An 18889-nucleotide genomic window follows, 5' to 3' on the forward strand; every position below is an offset into this window, starting at 1 on the left:
AGACATCACATAATCTAAAAACTATCTGATAGTCTGTTCCCATTCAAACTAACGAAAAGGACCTGCATGAAATTTAACAGATGCTCAGGTGTGCCTAGTGGCCATTCACTTTTAAAAAACAGACTGAACACACAGCTGCTCCAAGAGGTACCTCCTGCTCTCTGATTTTTGGACTTGGCAGTGCTCCGCTCTACTGCTAAGTCAAGAGGAAAGCTAGAGAATCTCTCTCTCAGGCTAATGCACAAGTGGAAAGGAGCTCCCTGCTCTCATCGTGAAAAAGCACTCTTCGTCTCAATGCAGCCTGACGGAGTGGCTTCAGTTGCAGTAGCTCCCTGTGCTTGTGTGTTCTCATAGTTTAAAAAATAAAATAAAATAAAAAGTGGGTGGCCGGCCAGCCAGCCTGCAGACTGTCAGCAATGCAGCTTTTTGAGAAATGAGGGTGGGGTGGGAGGAGGAGGGTGGGACGCAGGCACACACACACAGAGAGACAGGAGGATGCACGTGAATGCACATGAACACACGTGCACACACATACCAGAACAAGCATGCCTGGGCAGTTACATGTGCCAGAACACACTGGTATTTATCAACCAGCCAATCACAAATTTTTTCTTTTTCTTTTTTTTTTTTTTTTTTTTTTAGGTTTTTTGTGTTTTTGTTTTTAAAGTGAGGCTCCGTCAAGTCTTCCCTCCCCCCTCCCCCAACAATTCTTTTGAATTTCCCTCCCTCCCAAACATGGTAGACCTAAGGACGGAAACACACCCAGTGCAAACAAAGTTAAAAAGCTATTTTTTTTTTCAGTATATATGTTTCTTAGCAACAACTTCCATATAACATGAAAAAAGTGAAAAACTAGAAACTAATTTTTTTAATTTTTTTTGTGTTTAAATTTAAATGGTATGTGTACTTGCTTCACATTGTCTTTCTAGGTTGGCGTTCATGATTCAAGTATTTCAAGAGTGATATGTTCTCTTTTTTGGATTCATATTCCAAACGAAAAAACTGAAGTTATAAGGGAGGCAACTATGTGCTCAGACAGTCTGTCAATGACCCACCTTTTTTTTTTTTCCTCTCTCCGTTTTCTTTTTTCCTTTTAAAAATGTATTTATTGCAAGTTGAAAAAAAAAACGAAAAGGTCAAGTTAGTGCTGCTGCTGTTCCAAAAAAGGTCACGAGGTCAGAGTTGAAAGTTCTAAGTTCAGATTGAATCCGACCCTCCTCCCAGAAGGTCACCAGGTAGTAAAGGAGCAGGGCTGCCCATCCTATGGGGATCTTCCACAGCTGGGACTCCCCACAAGCTAGAAGAATAGTTTGGGGGCCCCCACAATGAAGCGCCAGCAAGATCAGCCCCGCTGCTGCCACCAGCACTGCTGCTCCATTGCCCGAGCCCAGTGGACCCACCGAAAAGGTTCAGCGCAGGTCCTACAGGGTCTGACTGGTTCTGGCCGGTCTCCAGCGACTGCCACCCCGTGGCTGGTGCACTTGGGGTTGCTGCAGGTGTAGGGGGCTGAGCTTGTGCCAGAAAGCGGCTAACTTCATCATCTGTGGCAAACTCAGCCAGGATGGTAGTGTTTCCCAACACACACCTGGAGAAGGAAGGAAAAGAGAGCTGTGGGTCTAAGGGAAACGCTCCAGCACCCTTGGGACTGAATGCTTCCAGTCCCCTGCTGTCAATTCACCTGGATGCTTTTGAGTATGTAGAATCACAGGTACCACCCTGGGCCTACAGATCAGAACCTGCACTTCAATTGATACAATGCAGTGAGGTGTGACCCAAAGCTCCAGAGAGTCAAAGCCTCCTGATAACCGTGTATCCACACCGTATGGAGTTTATATATTCCTGACAACTTGACTATCAGAAACGCGTCTGTGTGTGTTAGGGGAGGGTGAACACATGGAGCACAGAGGAGTTTTAATGCAGTGCAATTACTGTCGATGATAAGATGATGGTGGCTACATGCCATTATACATTTGTCCAAATCCATTCAAGGGACACCACCAGAAATAAATCCTAATATGAACCATGAACTCTGGGGGATTAAATGTCAGTGTATGCTCATAAATTGTGACAGATGGACCACTCTGGTGAGTGATGCTGACAATAAAGGAGGCTAGATATGTGAAGGAGGGATAGAAGCATATGGGAAATCTCTGTATCTCCCTCTCAATTTTGCTGCAAACTTATAAGTACTCTGAAAAAAAAAATTCAAATCTTAAAAGAAGAAAAGAGACGAAAAATGTCATTTCTTTTTGTCCCATGTGGGGTAAGGATCACAACCTCAGCACCAGACACTCAAAAGTGCTGCCCTGTCCCAGGGCTGGACCTGCTTGCTGCCTGGGCTTTCCCACTGCCCACTCCCTCTGTGCATGGAATTTTGTCATGGCATCTGCAGCCAAAGGGAGTCGGCCCTTTTTTGTCCACCAAGGGCTGGGGGAGGGAGGAGTCTGATCCAGTCCCATCTACTTCAAGCAAAACCCTGCCACCCACCCAAACCACAAAATTTCAACATCACTTACAAGAGGCTACAGAAAGCAGCTAGATTCTTTTATGAAAAATGACAAAACTTTTCACATTTTATAAATATCTGCTTTGTTCTGTGGTACTTAAATTTATTCAACTATTTCACAAATTATTTACATTTGGAGTTCTGATGATCAGCCTATAAATACACAGGATAATCTCAGGTAGGTAGAAAACACCTGTCACTTCAATACCTAAGACTTGGAAATGCATGCATGATGGTGTTAAGTTTTTATTTTATTTTTTTTTTGGTACCAGGGATTGAACCCAGGGGTGCTTAACCACTGAACCACATCCCCAGCCCTTTTTATTTTTTTAATTTGGAGACAGAGACTCGCTGAGTTGCTTAGGGCTTCATTCAATTTCTGAGGCTGACTTTTAACTTGCAATCCTCCTGTCTCAGTCTCCTGAGCCTCTGTGCCCAACAATGGTGTTTTTATATGCCTGTCCTTGTCTCATGCATCACTGTTTGATTAAGCAGGTTCCAGGATACTCACGGGTGCATCTCCTGCATACTTGCCTAGAGGATGCAGGATAGAATACTCACATGTGCAGTGCGGTTTGGGCCTTGGCCGCCTCCTGTTTGGTGCTGTATCGAATCAGGGCAGTGCCCTGGGTTAGATTCAGATGGAATGTCAGCAGTGGACCATGCTGCATGCAGATCGTTCTCAAGGTTGACCCATCAATCTAAGGAGAAACAACACTTATGATGGGAAAGGCAACTTTAAGATATTTACACACTGAACATTGTTTAGGATGACAGAACTATGGTACAGATTGGTTATAATGGTGATTAAATGAATTTGTGTACCTATCAGAATTACACAATATCAAGTGTGAATTCTGATGCATACTAAATTGGTCTCAATAAAGTTAGCCTCCATGAAAAAAAAAAGATATTTACACATTGGACTAAGATCTACTCTTCCCATTTTGCAACTAAAATGAATAAAATGCATACATAAATATAGCTCAAAACAAAAGAATATGACTCGACCTGTGATCTGTTTTCTTTTTCTTTCTTTCTTTCACACATGCTAGGCAAGCACTCTGCCTCTGAGCCACATCCCCAGCCCCTGTGGTCTATTTCCTTTAAGAGGTAAACACATGTGTGTTAATTTTTAGATCCTAAAAAGGCAGAAACGAAGGCTAGAGATATAGCTCAGTGTTAGAATACTCACCTAGTGTGCGTGAGGCCCTGAGTTCCATTCCTAGCACCACAATATAAATAGAAGTGAAATAGTCCCCAAATAAGAACGTTAACATGCAAGGTTCTTAGTATTATTACTAATATTTGATTCTTCTGTTTATCCAGTAAACAACCTCACAAAGAAGTAAAGAGAAAGACAAACGAGAAAGCACTGCTAGACACCTGAAGACTTAGAATCTCGATGCCTGGCCTACTTCCCAGACCGTCTCAGCACTGTCTTATGGCTGCTTTACCATCCCAAGGTGAGACCATTTCCACCTCCTTTTCTCTACTGTGTCCTCTGCTGCCCAAAGGCGATGGGACTGAAGGCTGTAGTCCCTCAATCCACTCAGTATTCAGGGATTAGGGATAATTCCCCTAACCCACAAGTTAGTTAGATTAACAAACCTCTTCACTCTTATGTGATGGACTAATTTTGCATCAAGAGCCTAAATAGATTTATTTCAGTTGATCATTCCATCATTTCAGTTCATTTCTTTGAAAAATAAAAATACTGGGCTGGGACTGGGACTCAGTGGTAGAGTGCTTGCCTGGCATGTGTGAGGCAGTGGGTTCGATTGTCAGCACCACATAAAAAGAAAATAATAAAACAAAGATATTGTGCCCATGTATAACTAAAAAAAAAATATTAAAAAAAATAAGTATACATTTTTTGGGGGATTGAACTCAGGGGCACTCAACCACTGAGCCACATCCTCAGCCCCCTGCCTTTTGTATTTAAAGAGAGGGTCTCACTGAGTTGCTTAGTGCCTCACCGTTGCTGAGGCTGGCTTTGAACTTTCGATCCTCCTGTCTCAGCCTCCTGAACTGCTGGGGTTACAGGCATGTGCCACAGCGCCCAGCTAATTTCTTTGGAAACTAAGTATGTTACTATTTGAAATTGCTTTAAAAAATTGTGTTACTGGCTGCTGGATGAAAATGGGTGGTTTCTCGGAGATCTTTAAAGAAAAAGACCAAAGAAATCCCCCTGAGCTTGTTTTATGAGTGAAAACTGACTACATAAGCATGTCAGTATATCCACAAGATACTTTACAGGACAAATACCCTTTAAACCAATTTTAAGTGCTGAAAAGTAAACGTATCCAGTGTCAAGATTTACTCTTATGACTGAGATTAATTTGTACTAGGTAGCTTTGATTTTTTAACTTAATCTTAAGTCTTTCTAATACAAACACAGCCACCCTATATTCATTTAATATACATATTTATATATGCATAATTTTTTTAGAGAGAGAGAGAGCTTTTTTTTAATATTTATTTTTTAGTTTTCGGCGGACCCAACATCTTTGTTTGTATGTGGTGCTGAGGACCGAACCCGGGCCGCACGCATGCCAGGTGAGCGCGCTACTGCTTGAGCCACATCCCCAGCCCCATATATGCATACTTATTATTTTTCCTAAGACAGAAAAAGTGAACAGCTGGTTAACTTGCCCAGGCTCCTTTCAAAATAGGAAAACCCTTACTGCTTCCTTCATCCTACCAACATCATAAGCACCAAATTATACGACAACTCTAAAAATGAGGCATACAAAGCTTTGAGAATCATCATGTAAGATCCTGCATACTGGGGCTGAGGACAAAGCTCACTGGCAGGCTCACTGGAAGCTCACTGGCGTGCGACAGGCCCTGGTTCTATCTCCAGCACTGGAGACTAATAAAAAGATCAAACAGTACCACCCCACATATTTCCAACACCTTAAAGTCAGGTGTGAGACCACATGGCCAGAATCCTGGTTCAAAAGTAGGTTATGAGCCTTGAATGGGGAGAGGAGACCAAGAAATAGTTGAGTTTTCTACCTCCTAACCTCCCCCACATGCGAGTTTCTCTTAATAACACTGAATCTTGTCTAGAACACCTCAAGAAAGCACAATTACCTGTGGAGTGAGATTATGAAGAACCAGCCAGTAACTAGGGCGAACTGAGCCACCATCGCTCCAGGTAGAGGCTGTAGGCAACCAGAAAAAGGAGGAGGAAAATAATGAGCAACTTCACCCAGCCCAAGGGCCCAACCTCCACACTCTCTTCCACAGTCCTCCACCCCAAGCACACATGCCTGCAGCCCTTTCACATCCTCCCTTATGATGACACAGCTGCTCTTACAAGCAGGTCCTTCTCACCTGAGGCAAGCCGAGAGTCCTGTGTTCCCCACCCCCTGACTGATCGGGGTGCTGTGCTGCTCCAGGGAGATGCCGGTTTGGGGTTGGTCAGGCCGGGAGGTGGGCGGGGCAGCGGTGTAGTGTTCCTGGAGGAAATGTGGTTTTTCCACATCTTGTTGGAGAGATGAGTGGGGTTGTGTCCTATGGGATCTGGGGACCACGTGGATTTATAATCAGGGAACTTTGCTGTGAGAAGAAAAAAATCAGAAAGCAATAAGATGGACCACAAGGGCTGGGGATATAGCTCAGCTGGTAGAGTGCCTGCCTTGAATGCATGAGGTCCTGGGTTCAATCCCCAGCACCACACAAAAAAAGATGGACCACAAGCACACACAAACTGTCTCAACACACAAATATATGCACATCTATCTTCTAAAAAACAATAGTAAGCACACATTTTATGAGTAGCAATACAAAGTAACATTGTTCTTTAAGCATATCAACTATAAAATTTTCAGTAACTATTACTGTAAACTGAGAAAATTATATGAACTATTTTTCTACAACTTTCTTAGCTAAACACGCTTGAAAGAGAAGACAAATTCAAGGAGAAAATTTCCGTATAGCCCATCAGCCTTACAGATAGTTAGAATGTGAACACCAGCAAAATTAAAGTATCCTATAAGTACTCATGGACTGCACGGAAAGTACATTAGAAACCTACACTTTTCTTATGCCAAGATCCAGCATATTAGAAACCAACATCGAAAGAGATTTTTGAAAACAATCTGCAAATATTCACTAAGGGCTTATTGTGCTTAAAGCATTAAAGTAGCACGATGGGTAACACAGTTATTCTCAAAGGCCTTCAGTTTGAATGGAAGCAAGAGCAGCAGAACAACAGAACTGGTAACTCTGGTAACATATATGTTCAGCACACAGAGGAAAGTGCTAGGTTGCAAGCAGAGGCTTTGCAAGACAGGTCTGAAGATTTATATAAATGGATAGGCCCAGGAAAACTGGAAAATGGAAACCTAGTTTCACCACAAACTTTCCCTATACAGAATATGTCTTCTGCCAATCCTGGGTGAAAAGTATTTCATAGAGTGCAAAGGATAAGGTGGTCAGGAGTTTCTGCAGTCTACTCAGCATTGGGTGTTTGAGTGAGGGTGACAGCAAGAGAACTGAGCAGAAGCAATGAACTTGAAAAATCCTACTGCAGATCATACTGCTAAGAATCAGCATGGCCTGGGTCCAGGGAGCAAGGGAGAGGAGAGAGTGAGAAAATACTGAGCTCTTGTGACAAGGTAGGTGATACATGGGAGCATCATTAAGAAAAATAAGGAAAAACAATTTTGGGGGATGGGGAAGTTCAGATTCAGTTTTAGACAAGTTTGAGGTGATTCTTGAGCCATCTCTCAGGTGAATATTCAATTGCAGGAAAAAGATACACTGTTCAACCTAAGATATGAGCATTCATAGGAGTAAAAGCTAGATGAAAGCAGGGCATAGCTGTGCATACCTGCAGTTCCCAATACTCAAGAGCTGGAAGAGGAAGACTGTTAGAATCCAGGAGTTTGGGATAACAAAGTGAGACATCATCTTTTAAAAAAGAAGAAGAAAAAAAAAAGCTGGGTGTCTATAACTATATACGTGTCTATAACTCCAGTGACTTGAGAGGTTGAATGAAGCAGGAGGTGCTCAAGTTTGAGGCCAGCCTGAGAAACTTGATGAGACCCTGTCTCAAACAAACAACCTAAAAGGGTTGGGGATATAACTTAGTTGTAGAGCACCCCTGAATTTAACCCGTAGTACCATGAAAGAAAGATAGGAAGGAAGGAAGGAAAGAAAAAGAAAAAAAAATCTGGGTGTATGCCTGTAATCCCAGGGTCTTGGGAGGTTGAGGTAAGAGGAGAGCAGGTTCAAGAACAACCTTGGCCACTTGGAGATACTAAAAAAAAAAAAAAAAAAAAATTAAAAAGGGCTAGAGATGTAGCTCAGTGGTCAAGTGGCCCGTGCTTAGATCCCAAGTACCACAAACAAAAAAGAGAGAAAATAAAATAAAAATTTGAAAAAGAGTGGCTGGGGATGTGGCTCAAGCGGTAGCGCACTGGCATGCGTGCGGCCCAGGTTCGATCCTCAGCACCACATACAAAGATGTTGTATCCACTGAAAACTAAATAATAATAATAAGGAAAAGTACAGTGCAGGGTGTAGCTAAGGATGTGCAATGCTGAGGCAGGTCAGTATTCAGTATTTATAATTCAGGCTTGGATGCGACAGCTCTTTGAATCTCAGTTTTTCCATCTACAAAATGGGGGATGGATCATGATAGGACCTACTCATAGTGTTAGATAGGGTCAAAAAGGAATTCATGCTAGAAAATTCAGTAAATGGCAGGTTATTGTTGCACTGTTGATATGACAGATATGGAAAGAAAAAGAAGACAATTTGCACACCATAAGCCTGTAGTGACAGAAGAGAGCTAAAGATTTGCTTTCTTGGCTTTTGCCTTGATGAAGCACAGAAATGCTAATGACTTCCATGGCTTAAAAGGCCCAACCTCGAAAAACCATGGTGCCAATAACTAATGAGTTTTCTACTAATCTATAAGGCATTGTGCTAGCTGAATGATTTCAAAGCCTCTAATATATTCACTAACTTTTCCATTAAAAAAAAAAAAAACAAGGAATTCAAATATTGTTGGTGAAATTAGTTGAGATTCTCTTTTTGACTCTGGCCATCTACCATTATCCTTTTTCTATAAGTACAAGAAATTTTAGGAAAAAGCAGACCATCAGTAGATGCTGTAGAAATAATAACCTGGACCTAACTAGTTCTTCCCATGGCCCTTGATGTATTGGCAGCTGGTTAAGAGGAGCATTTGTGCTATCAGGTCTTAACCTCTATCCTCTGAACACCCAGTTCCCAGAGATTCTACCATCACTCACCTTGAGCCAAAGTTATATGTCTCACCTGCCTCTGTATGACCAGAAGATCCTCAAGAAGAGGGGAAACAAATGGCATCCATCCACACTGACCTGTGCCCTTCAACTTCCATTTAAAGGTATTATACGGGGGAAACTGATGGCAAAACGCTATCCAAAGGGAAACAGAACACCCTCGTACCTGAAGTGCTATGAACGTTGGTAAAGGAGTTGTCAGAGGCACTGTAGGGCCAGGCACCAGGTGAAGGCAGCGAGGTGTTGAGGGAAGAATTAGACCCTTGATGTGACAAACAAAAGAACAAGAAAAAAAAAAAAAAGAACAAAGAATATAATGAAGATAAATGGCAGTATAAGCAGAGAAACTTTGAAATTATTTTATTTAAATTTCAACAGGATAGAAAACAAAATGCACACAACAAAAAATTTGGCTGGGCAAGGTGGAGCACACCTCAGCTACTCAGGAGGCTGAGGAAGCGGGATTGTAAGCTCGAGGCAACGTAGAAGATTCTGTCTCAAAGTAAAAATTAAAAAGGACTGGGGATGAAGTTTAGTGGTAAAGTGCATGCATGAGGCCCTGGGTTCAGTCTGTAGCACTGAGAAAAAAATTTAAAACAAACATGCAAAGCAATATTTTTATATTTTCTGGTTAAATTATTAGGTACCTGCATGAACAAATAAAGCAATCATTTACCTGTGGTGTTATCCCGCAGCAGTTGATGGTCAGTATCTACAATGGGAGATGTGGCTGTACCCCCCAGCACACTTCCTGGGGTGACATAAGGGTCAGATTCAGGGTCAATGTTTTGTATACCTTTCCATGGCACTCCTGGTTGGAATTCTGAGATAAGAACAACAAATATTAGGGGTAGGGGGTTGTTCAAAAATGGTAAAATCATGTTTTAGTGGAAGAAATGGGTCTGTGAAAAGTCTATATACTGAATTTACTGTTCTCAGATTTTTGTCATGAAATTAGGAAAAAGAAAAAAAAAATCACCCTGAACATATATTCTTGGCAATAGCACCTCTGAATTATCATATGTCTGGCTGTCTGCAGTAGTGAATATGAAGCCACAGCCCGTCAAGGCCTGGCGTGGTCCCAGGTCTTCCTGCTCCTCAGGGAACTCAGGCCTGATGGCAGAGTTCTTGGCTCAAGGCCAAGAACTGGGAGAAACTGGGCTAGAGACCAGTTATCGTTTCCATTTTCATCTCTAGACATTGCCCAAAATACACAAAAGAAAATGCAATACAAATGACCACTGCAGCATGGCCTACCCAGTGACAGCCAGCAGAAATGGTTCAGCTTAAAAAAAATTAAAAAAAGAAAGAAATGGTTCAGCTTATCATGAGAAAGACAAGACTGCATAGGAGAATTTATGCTTTGGGGCTGGGGATGTAGCTCAGGGGTAAAGTGCTTTCATGCCTAACATATGTGAGGCCCTGGTTTCCATCCCCAGCACCACAAAAACTAAAAACCAGACTTTATTAGTCAACTGAAATCACATTTAAAGCTATGTGATGGAAATAACGAACTATTTTCCTTATGTTGAGCAGCAATATGTATCACATATGAACATTATATATTTCATCCAACTCTAATAAAATGAAACTATATTCATTCATGTCCCAGATATATATGTGCACAGGAAGAAGTCTAGGACAAACTATCTGATTTTTATTTTTGCTTTACTAAATTTTCTACAATGAAAATATGTTACTGGGGATGGGAGGCGGAAGGGAGAAAGTAAGAAAAAAAAAACCAACAAATAATCTCAGTGTACTCACTACTATATACCTGGAATCAAACTGGCAGCCCAATAACTGAACCAATAAATTCAACAGACACTTCAAAAGAACCCATCTTTCAAGGCATCCTAGACTTGGGATGAATGCCACATCCCAGCTACAAGGTCACCTTCCTTCATCCCCACGTTCTTCATCTAATAAAGATTTGTTATCTTCCCACAGCACACATCTCAGAGCACATGTTCTGCTTTTATCATAGAATAATTGAAAACAAGTGCCTCAGTAAAATGAGTTGCAAAAGCAGTGTGTTCAGAACTTGAAATTAATCATTAAAGAGAAAGCATGTCGTGGACAATACCTGGAGGCCAACTTGCATTGCTGGATTTACTTCCGATTTTACTTGTTGGTGGAGATTTGGCAGGTAACCAGCTATCACCAGCAGGACCCGTATGGCCACCCAGTGTGTCACCCGGGATGATATCAAACTGGTTATATGGTGACCCTCCTCGGGTCTTACCAGGGGCCACTATAGCGCCTTAAAAAAGAGAAAGGTAATTAATCCATTCATACAGAGTTCCAGTAAACAGACATTTTCTCTCTTATTTTTGAATTTTTTTAAAAGAGAGAGAGAATTTTTTTTTAATATTTATTTTTTTTTTTTTAGTTTTCAGCAGACACAATATCTTTGTTTGTATGTGGTGCTGAGGATTGAACCCGGGCCGCACGCATGCCAGGTGAGCACACGCTACCGCTTGAGCCACATCCCCAGCCCCTTCTTTTTTTTTAAGTGAAACCCAAATACAGTATTAGGAAGCTTATCAAGTGAAAAGAGCAGTAGAATAAGAGGTGTGTGGAAGACAGCCTATAATCAAGAAACAGCTACTAAAAACATCATCATCAAAACAACAACAACAACAAAAAAAACAAGTGCAGTAGCATATTCCTCTAATCCCAGCATGTCGGGAGGCTAAGGCAGGAGGATCTAAGTTCAAGGCCAGTTTCAGCAAGTGAGTGAGACCCTGTTTCAAAATAAAATAGAAAGGGCAGGAGATGAAGCTCAGTGGAAAGCACTTCTGGGTTCAGCTTTCAACACTGAGGTGCGAGGAGAGCAGCAGCAGCAAGTTTGTAACAACACATCTCACAGTCTCTCTCTGTCCTTCCAGTGGTGTTGGGGATGGAATCCAGGGCTTCCTGCATGCTAGGCAAGTGCTCTACAACTGAGCTACGCCCTAGCCTCAGTTCTTACTCTTGAATAATTTTTTTCAGAGCTAAAATTCTATGGTCTCCTGAAATCAACGAAACATTTGCAAACTATGAATCATACCATTATCCCAGTGGTTTCTATGCTGATCACTTCATGAGTGAGAAATAGGAAAAAAAAACTGACCTGCTGCACACTAGAGGGTTTTTAAGTGACACTTCCAACCAAGTTCTTAATGTGGCTGTGCCTAGATTAACTGGAAGCAGCAGACAGCAGAGTGCACTGGAGAGAATGGTGACTGCTTCAGATTCTGAGGCACTGAGGTGGAATTCCCACCTGGAGCCTTGGCCAGCATGAGGCCAGCTGCATTCTGCAGCTTGAAGACCCAGGCCTCACATGGGAACAGAAAACCCTTTGTCACTGGGTTCCTGAGGGCATTCCAGTGGCTTTGCTGTGGCCCCTTCATGCATTTTATATGCTACAGAGCAGGAAAAAAAAAAAGTGTAAAGCTTAAAATTTCCTTAAATTAACAAGAAAACAACAACAAAAGTGCTTTATTTTAAATAAAAATTTTAGGTGTCTCTGAGATACCATTCCACTTGTTTTCTGAACAAATCTTGTGTCATGCATGCATACTGTCACTCACTAGGTATATTCTTAGGATGCTGTCATAAACAGACAAAATTATTTCCAGGATAATGTATTAAAATATTAGTGTAAATATTGAATAAAATAATCGGTTTGGTTTGATCTAACAGGAGTATTATCAAAACTATCTTTATGCAGCTAAGAGGATATTTGCTCTTCTGGAGCCAATGACAGAAATTTGGCTCAGGGTTGCATTACAGTGAAGTAGTGGAAAGCAGAAAAGCTCAGTTATCCTTGGGGATTGCTGAGGAAATGGGGAAAATATTACCCACAGGCTCTGAAGTGGCACGTGGACATTCTACCTTCAAGACAGCCTCCCACATGCCACTTTGTATTTATCATCATGCACCTTTCATATCTTTGGGGACAAAAGAACACTGTGAATTAGCCTAAAGAAGCAGTGAAAGTGCCCAAAGCTTTAGATGACACTGGGCTAGAACTAGTCCATAATGTCAGTAAATCATTCTCAATTCTGTGTCATGAAGTCAAATGGTCATGCTTGAAGATGGCAGGCAGAGAGCACCATGTAGTTCCTTCCTTCCCAAAATGGGCTTTCAGAAAAGGGCTGATAAAGGAAACCTGAAGGCTGCAGACCAAATGACTTGTCTGGGCTAATAAGCCTGCCAGTGTTATAGTAGGAACAGTTAAACACTGATTTATGGGGCTGGGGTTGTGGCTCAGTGGTAGAGCTCTTGCCTAGGATGTGCAAGGCCCTGGGTTCAATCCTCAGCACCACATTAAAATAAAGGTATTGTGTCCAACTACAACTAAAAAAGAATAAACATTAAAAAACAAAACAAAACAAAAAAAAAACCCACTGATTTATACTTGGTTCTCAGGAAGACCAAGTGAATTACTATCAACTGAAACAAACATTGAAACCAAGACTGAAGAGAGGTTTGAAGACCCTTTTATCTGTTTTACAGAAAATGGAGAAACTTCTTCAAGAGAATTATGTAGAGAATTATGTTGCCTACTCACGTTGACAACCAAAGTCTGCAATGTACTCACATGATGTCCCACACGAACTTTAATTCACAAAGAACAAGAAAGCTTTGGGAAAAGTTTAAACTTCATGTACTTTGATCTGTTAGTCATCTTTTGGAGTTTAAAAGAGCAGGAGTTTTTCAAAAGTTGATGAACTTAATATAGTTCCAATAAGCAATAAGATACATTATTTGCTGTGATCGCCTGTCCCTCAAAAAAGAGCAAAATCAAACCAGCCAAAAACCTAATAAGCTGATTCTGTTCTCTTAGTCACTTCTTTTATTTATTTATTTATTTTTAAAGAGAGAGTGAGAGAGGAGAGAGAGAGAGAGAGAGAGAATTTTTTTTAATATTTATTTTTTAGTTCTCGGCGGACACAACATCTTTGTTGGTATGTGGTGCTGAGGATCGAACCCGGGCCGCACGCATGCCAGGCGAGCGCGCTACCGCTTGAGCCACATCCCCAGCCCCTTAGTCACTTCTTTTAATACCATAACGGGCACCCTAATGTACTGCTACTACTCTCAGTTCCATGGCAGGTAGGAAATTTTGCTACCCTTACTTAGAACTTAAGAATTTCAATTCTTTGTAACTTGAAATACACACAATTCTAACCTTTCTCTGATAGCCAATCATAAAAATTTTGGGGAAAAGCTGGGCACAGTGGTGCACGCCTGTAATCTCAGTGACTCAGGAGGCTGAGGCAGCAGGATCAAGTTTGAGGCCATCCTTGACAACTCAGCAAGACCCTGTCTCAAAAATAAAAAATAAAAAGGGCTGAAGATATAGCCCATCAATGAGGTGAAGAGAGAGCCTACAGGATGGGAGCAAATTTTTATTAAACACACATTGAATAGAGTGCTAATCTCCAGGACATATGAAGAACTCAAAAAAACTTAACACAAAAAAATCAAATAACCCAATCAATAAATGGGTTAAAGAACTGAAGAGACACTTCTCAAAAGATATACAACGGCTCAACAAATATTTGAAAAAAATGTCCAACATCTCTCGCAATTAAATAAAATGTAAAAAAAAAAAAAAAAGATATAGCCCAGTGGTGGAGTATCCCTGAGTTCAGTCCCCAGTACCACAAAGAAAAGGGAGGGGTTGAGAAGGGATCAAGGAACTCATTAAGAAAAAGCTAAAGATCTATGCTTTGAAATAATCACATACTACATTTCACCACGTAATTGTCACCACCTTGTAATTGCTGTACCAATTTTTTAAAAAGTCCAAAACCTGGCTTATAACCTTTCACTGTGTAATTGTCACATGGGGTGTGTGTGTGTGTATACATATATATGTGTATATTTTTTGGTACTGGAAATTGAACCCAGAAGCACTTAACCATTGAGCCACATCCCCAGCCCATTTTTATATTTTATTTAGAGATAAGGTCTTGCTGAGTTGGTTAGGGCCTTGCTAAGTTGCTAAGGCTGAACTTGCAATCCTCCTGCCTCAGCCTACTGAGCTTCTGGGATTACAGGCATGCACCACTACACCCAGATTAAAAAAAAAAAAAACAAAACAGAATTATACCGTGTTAATTTTTTAATATTTATTTTTTAGTTTTCGGCAGACACAACATCTTTGTTTGTATGTGGTGCTGAGGATCGAACCCGGGCCGCACGCATGCCAGGCGAGCGCGCTACCGCTTGAGCCACATCCCCAGCCCCGGTGTAATTCTGTTTGTCATGCTGTTTAAAAGATAAACAGAGAAGTAGCCCGGTGGTACAGCACTTGCCTAAAATGTGCAAGGCTTTGAGTTCAATCCCTAGCACCCCCTGCCCCACAGAACAAAAAAGGAAAAAAAAAAAAAAAAAGGTAAACAGAGCAACGGTGTATTCCCCAGTGGAATACAGATACATGCATATGTGTTCTTGACCACTGTGAGCTGCCAACCTAGAATTCTCAGCACACGTGCACTGTTGAAAGCTGACTTATGCTGTTTTATTTACTTAGAGTGCTACAGCTCTAATGGTGAGTAGCCACTCACATCTTATGAGTGGTGCTGAGGACAGTGCATCAAATAATGATGCTTGCACAGAATTTTCAGACACAGAAGATTAAATTTTGTTAAGTCCATACTTTGCAACAATTGTAGTAAATTTTCTCAAGTGTAATATTTCAACTGGAATGCACAAATCAATAATTAATGTGTTAACCTTTTCTTCCCAGACTAGAAAAAATCTTAGCTAAAATGTCACTAGGAAATGATGTGGGTTGATATGGACTATTCAATTTTAATATATATTCATAGGTTATCTGTGCATCCTAATTTTGCACCGAGGCCAGGTTAGTAATAAAAATGATTTTTTAGTAATACTGGCACAATTTTTTTTTTTTTTAAAGCTTCACTTAATGGTCAACATCATTTTTCTTTGTATTTGTTCTGGGGATCTAGCCCAGGGGCACTTTACCACTGAGCTACATCCCCAGCCGTTTAAGAGACAGATTCTCACTAAATTGCTGAGGCTGGTCTCAATCTTGTAATCTTTCTGCGTTAGCTTCCCAAGTCACTGGGATTAAAGGCATGGGGCACTTTGCTGTGCTCTTACCCCACTTTTTGTAAAAGAAAAAAAAATCTGACATAAAATCTGTTGACAATTATGCACCAAAATATGACAGCTGCTTCATCAAAGCCTGCTGAGGTCAGAAGGGCTACTGCTAGTACCATGGGCATGCTCTTACCATTTTTGTGCATGTTGGCTTCCTGTGTGGCTACAGAGGGCAGTCCTTCCATCATGGAGGTCCACTGTTTGAAGCGAGACTCAGTCCCAGCCTCCTTCCCACCAACCATGCCATAGTCCATGCCACCAGAGCTGAAGCCTAAAATAGAACAACAGTCATATCTTGTAAATTTCTCATTATCTAACCAGGAGTCCCCAGACAGAAGCCATGAATGCCTTCGTTTGTCATTCACAGGTTAATTCACAGTCTCTTTGCATAGTAACTCGACGCTTTGATTTGAAAGTTTGATTTTGGCTCCTGCTTGCTAAAAAAGTTGCTGCCTCTTTGTTAAGGTATGAAAATATATGTCATTGCCATCTAATTAAGTCCACCCAGTGCCAGCATGCATTCACTTTTTCACTGTGCCAGACAGTGCATTGGGGCCACTCATTCTCCAATGGAGGTGGATTCCAGATGCCAAACCAACGTGGGAGGACAGAGGACAACAGTGATAGGGTTGTCACAAAAGGTACTGGGAAGGAAAGGCTTTGTAGAGGCCACATGATCCAAGGCCTGGGAAACCAAGTGCAAAGCTCTGACTCATGACATGTTTCAGGAATGGCAAGAAGTTCAATGGACTCCAATGTTTACCTGACTATGGGATGAAGTGAGGCAGAGAATACCGGGGATGCAGAGAGACTAAAAGCCATGTTATGTAGGGTCTTTACATATTGGGCCAAGGATTGGGACCTTTTTTCTCTAGGACAGGAGAGAAATAAATTTTTAAGCAAGAGAGGATTGGGCAGGGAGAAGAAGGGAGAGAGAGAAAATGAGAACTATGTTTGTGTTTTAGAAAACTGGCAGGGTGAGAATGGGGTGGATGGAGGCTGGATAGAATCTGAGAAACCAACTCAGAAGTAGAATTCACACAACAAGAAATAACCTGAAGCTAGAGGAGGCAGTAAATGAAAGGCTGAGTTTGTGATGTGTGAGCCCTGGGAGTTACTCTTTGCAAGAATCACAGGGATGTTTCCCTACTGCACAGAGCAGAGGATTGAAAGCCACAGGTGTGTGCAAGACTTGCTGATAGACCCACATGGCCCACCACCCACATAACACTTCAAACTGACTCTAAACAAGGGAAACTGAAGACTAAAACTAATGGCATGGGCAATGGGAAGAACCATGAATACCCACAGAGAAGCAAGAGTGAGCAGTGGAGAATGCCGTGTGCAGCCCAGGTAGGTGAATGGCACCCCCACCACACCAGGGTATTAGGCCTGCAGCAGCCCAGCCCCCGGCACCTCTAGCCATAATGTGGGTCCCGCTATAGCTGGACCAGAGGCTAGCAGACCCCACTTGGCCTTCCCACCATCTGCGTGATTCCTGAGTCTTCCTCGAGGTCCACTTATCCAAATCCCTGAGGCCCAGGCCATGCTTTTTCTCCACCCTGTGCTTACCTTGTTGGTCTGGGGTGGTTTTATAAACACATAATAAATCAAGGGGGAATCCTTCCTGTCCTTCCTTTAAAGTGTTGCAATTTATAGAAAGAACCCTATTCTCCTACATATTCACAACTGAATTTACTAAATCCAAGTGACTGCTTGGAGATAGGGTGCAGGAATCCTTAAGATCAGACAAATATGATATTAAATAATTTTCAAAGAAAATATATTTTTTCATTTATCTTATGTAGCAAAAATGAAATGATTGAAGAAGACTTTCTTTGACATGGCCTTCATGACTGTGTAGGCTGTCCTCAAACAAGTTATACCTGTACACTTGAATGAGAAAACCAGGCCAAGGTGCTTAGATTGCAGGTCATCTGAAAGCACAGCTCCAACTGTCCAGGAAAGAGCTTTTGAAAAGAAAAATAACCTAGATTCTATAAAGATTAAAAAGAATGCAAGGACTGGTAAGATGAAGCAGAAGTACTTAACTGTTAATTTTCTTTAAAGTTACTCTAAAATGTCTTTAAAATACATAGTGAATTAAAGTTACTTAATTTTAGCTGCTCAAGAATTAATCTGTGATACATGAAGTATAGAAAATTGAGAGTTATAAAATCTTCAGAAAGGGAAGAGTTGAGCAGACCCAGCTGAAACTCAGCTAATGTGGGCACCTGGCTCCTCAGAAATTTGGGGACCAAGTGCTCACAACAGGGCGACTCCTGAGTCTTCCTCGAGCACAACCACATCACAGGGCTTGGTAAGGAAAACAAAACAGAAGGGGTAAGAGGGAGAACAGGAGATAAAACTTCCTTGGCAAGTTCCATACACAAACCTGGAACTATGAGAGGAAAAAACCAGTTCAAAGGTGACACTGGGACCTGGGGGTGTGGCTCAGTGGTAGACTTTGCTTGCCATGCACAGGGCCCTGGGTTTGATCCCTAGCACCACAGGAGAAAAAGGACCTACTGGTCATGCCGTAACTGGTATGATACCAAATCTCCAAGGAAGAGAGATTAATAGGGCTAATTAACAAATAGCAGGGGGTATTTCACTAGTAACTCTCTGGCTATCTATGGACTTCACAACTTGTGATCTAGGAACTTGCTACTTCATCAAAACCCAACTTTCCTCAGTCCATCAAGTAGCTTCCCTGTAATTCTTCACCTCAAAAGACAGAGCTTGCAGGGTGTGGTGCCTCACAAGCCTGTAATCCCAGCTGCTCAGGAGGTGGAGACCGAAGGATCACAAGTTCAAAGCCAGCCTCAGCAATTTAGTGAGGCCCTAAGCAACTCATTGAGACCCTGTCTCTAAATAAACACAAAAATGGGCTGGGGATGTGGCTCAGTGGTCCAGTGATAAGAGTTCACTCCCCGGGACCCTGCCCCACAAAAAAGAGAGTTTTAACTTAAAT

General features: G+C 41.6%; 1 protein-coding gene and 1 non-coding gene across 2 annotated transcripts in view; one reads left to right on the forward strand and one right to left on the reverse strand.

Moving 5' to 3' along the window:
• Positions 1 to 845: 845 nt before the first annotated feature.
• Positions 846 to 18889, reverse strand: part of Tnrc6b (trinucleotide repeat containing adaptor 6B) — a 186935-nt gene continuing 168891 nt past the window's right edge. Inside the window, exons 18-25 of the mRNA XM_077798936.1 lie at positions 16049 to 16186; positions 10877 to 11053; positions 9467 to 9613; positions 8957 to 9052; positions 5849 to 6073; positions 5606 to 5676; positions 3068 to 3207; positions 846 to 1585 (exon numbers count right to left, since the gene is read on the reverse strand). Of these exons, the coding sequence (XP_077655062.1) occupies positions 1198 to 1585; positions 3068 to 3207; positions 5606 to 5676; positions 5849 to 6073; positions 8957 to 9052; positions 9467 to 9613; positions 10877 to 11053; positions 16049 to 16186 (1382 nt within the window). The 3' untranslated portion in view covers positions 846 to 1197. The remainder of the gene's footprint in view (positions 1586 to 3067; positions 3208 to 5605; positions 5677 to 5848; positions 6074 to 8956; positions 9053 to 9466; positions 9614 to 10876; positions 11054 to 16048; positions 16187 to 18889) is intronic.
• Positions 6122 to 6195, forward strand: Trnas-uga (transfer RNA serine (anticodon UGA)). The gene has a single exon. It is a non-coding gene; the product is annotated as a tRNA-Ser (tRNA).

This window comes from Urocitellus parryii, chromosome 5, assembly GCF_045843805.1.
Source record: "Urocitellus parryii isolate mUroPar1 chromosome 5, mUroPar1.hap1, whole genome shotgun sequence".
NCBI lineage: Eukaryota > Metazoa > Chordata > Mammalia > Rodentia > Sciuridae > Urocitellus > Urocitellus parryii.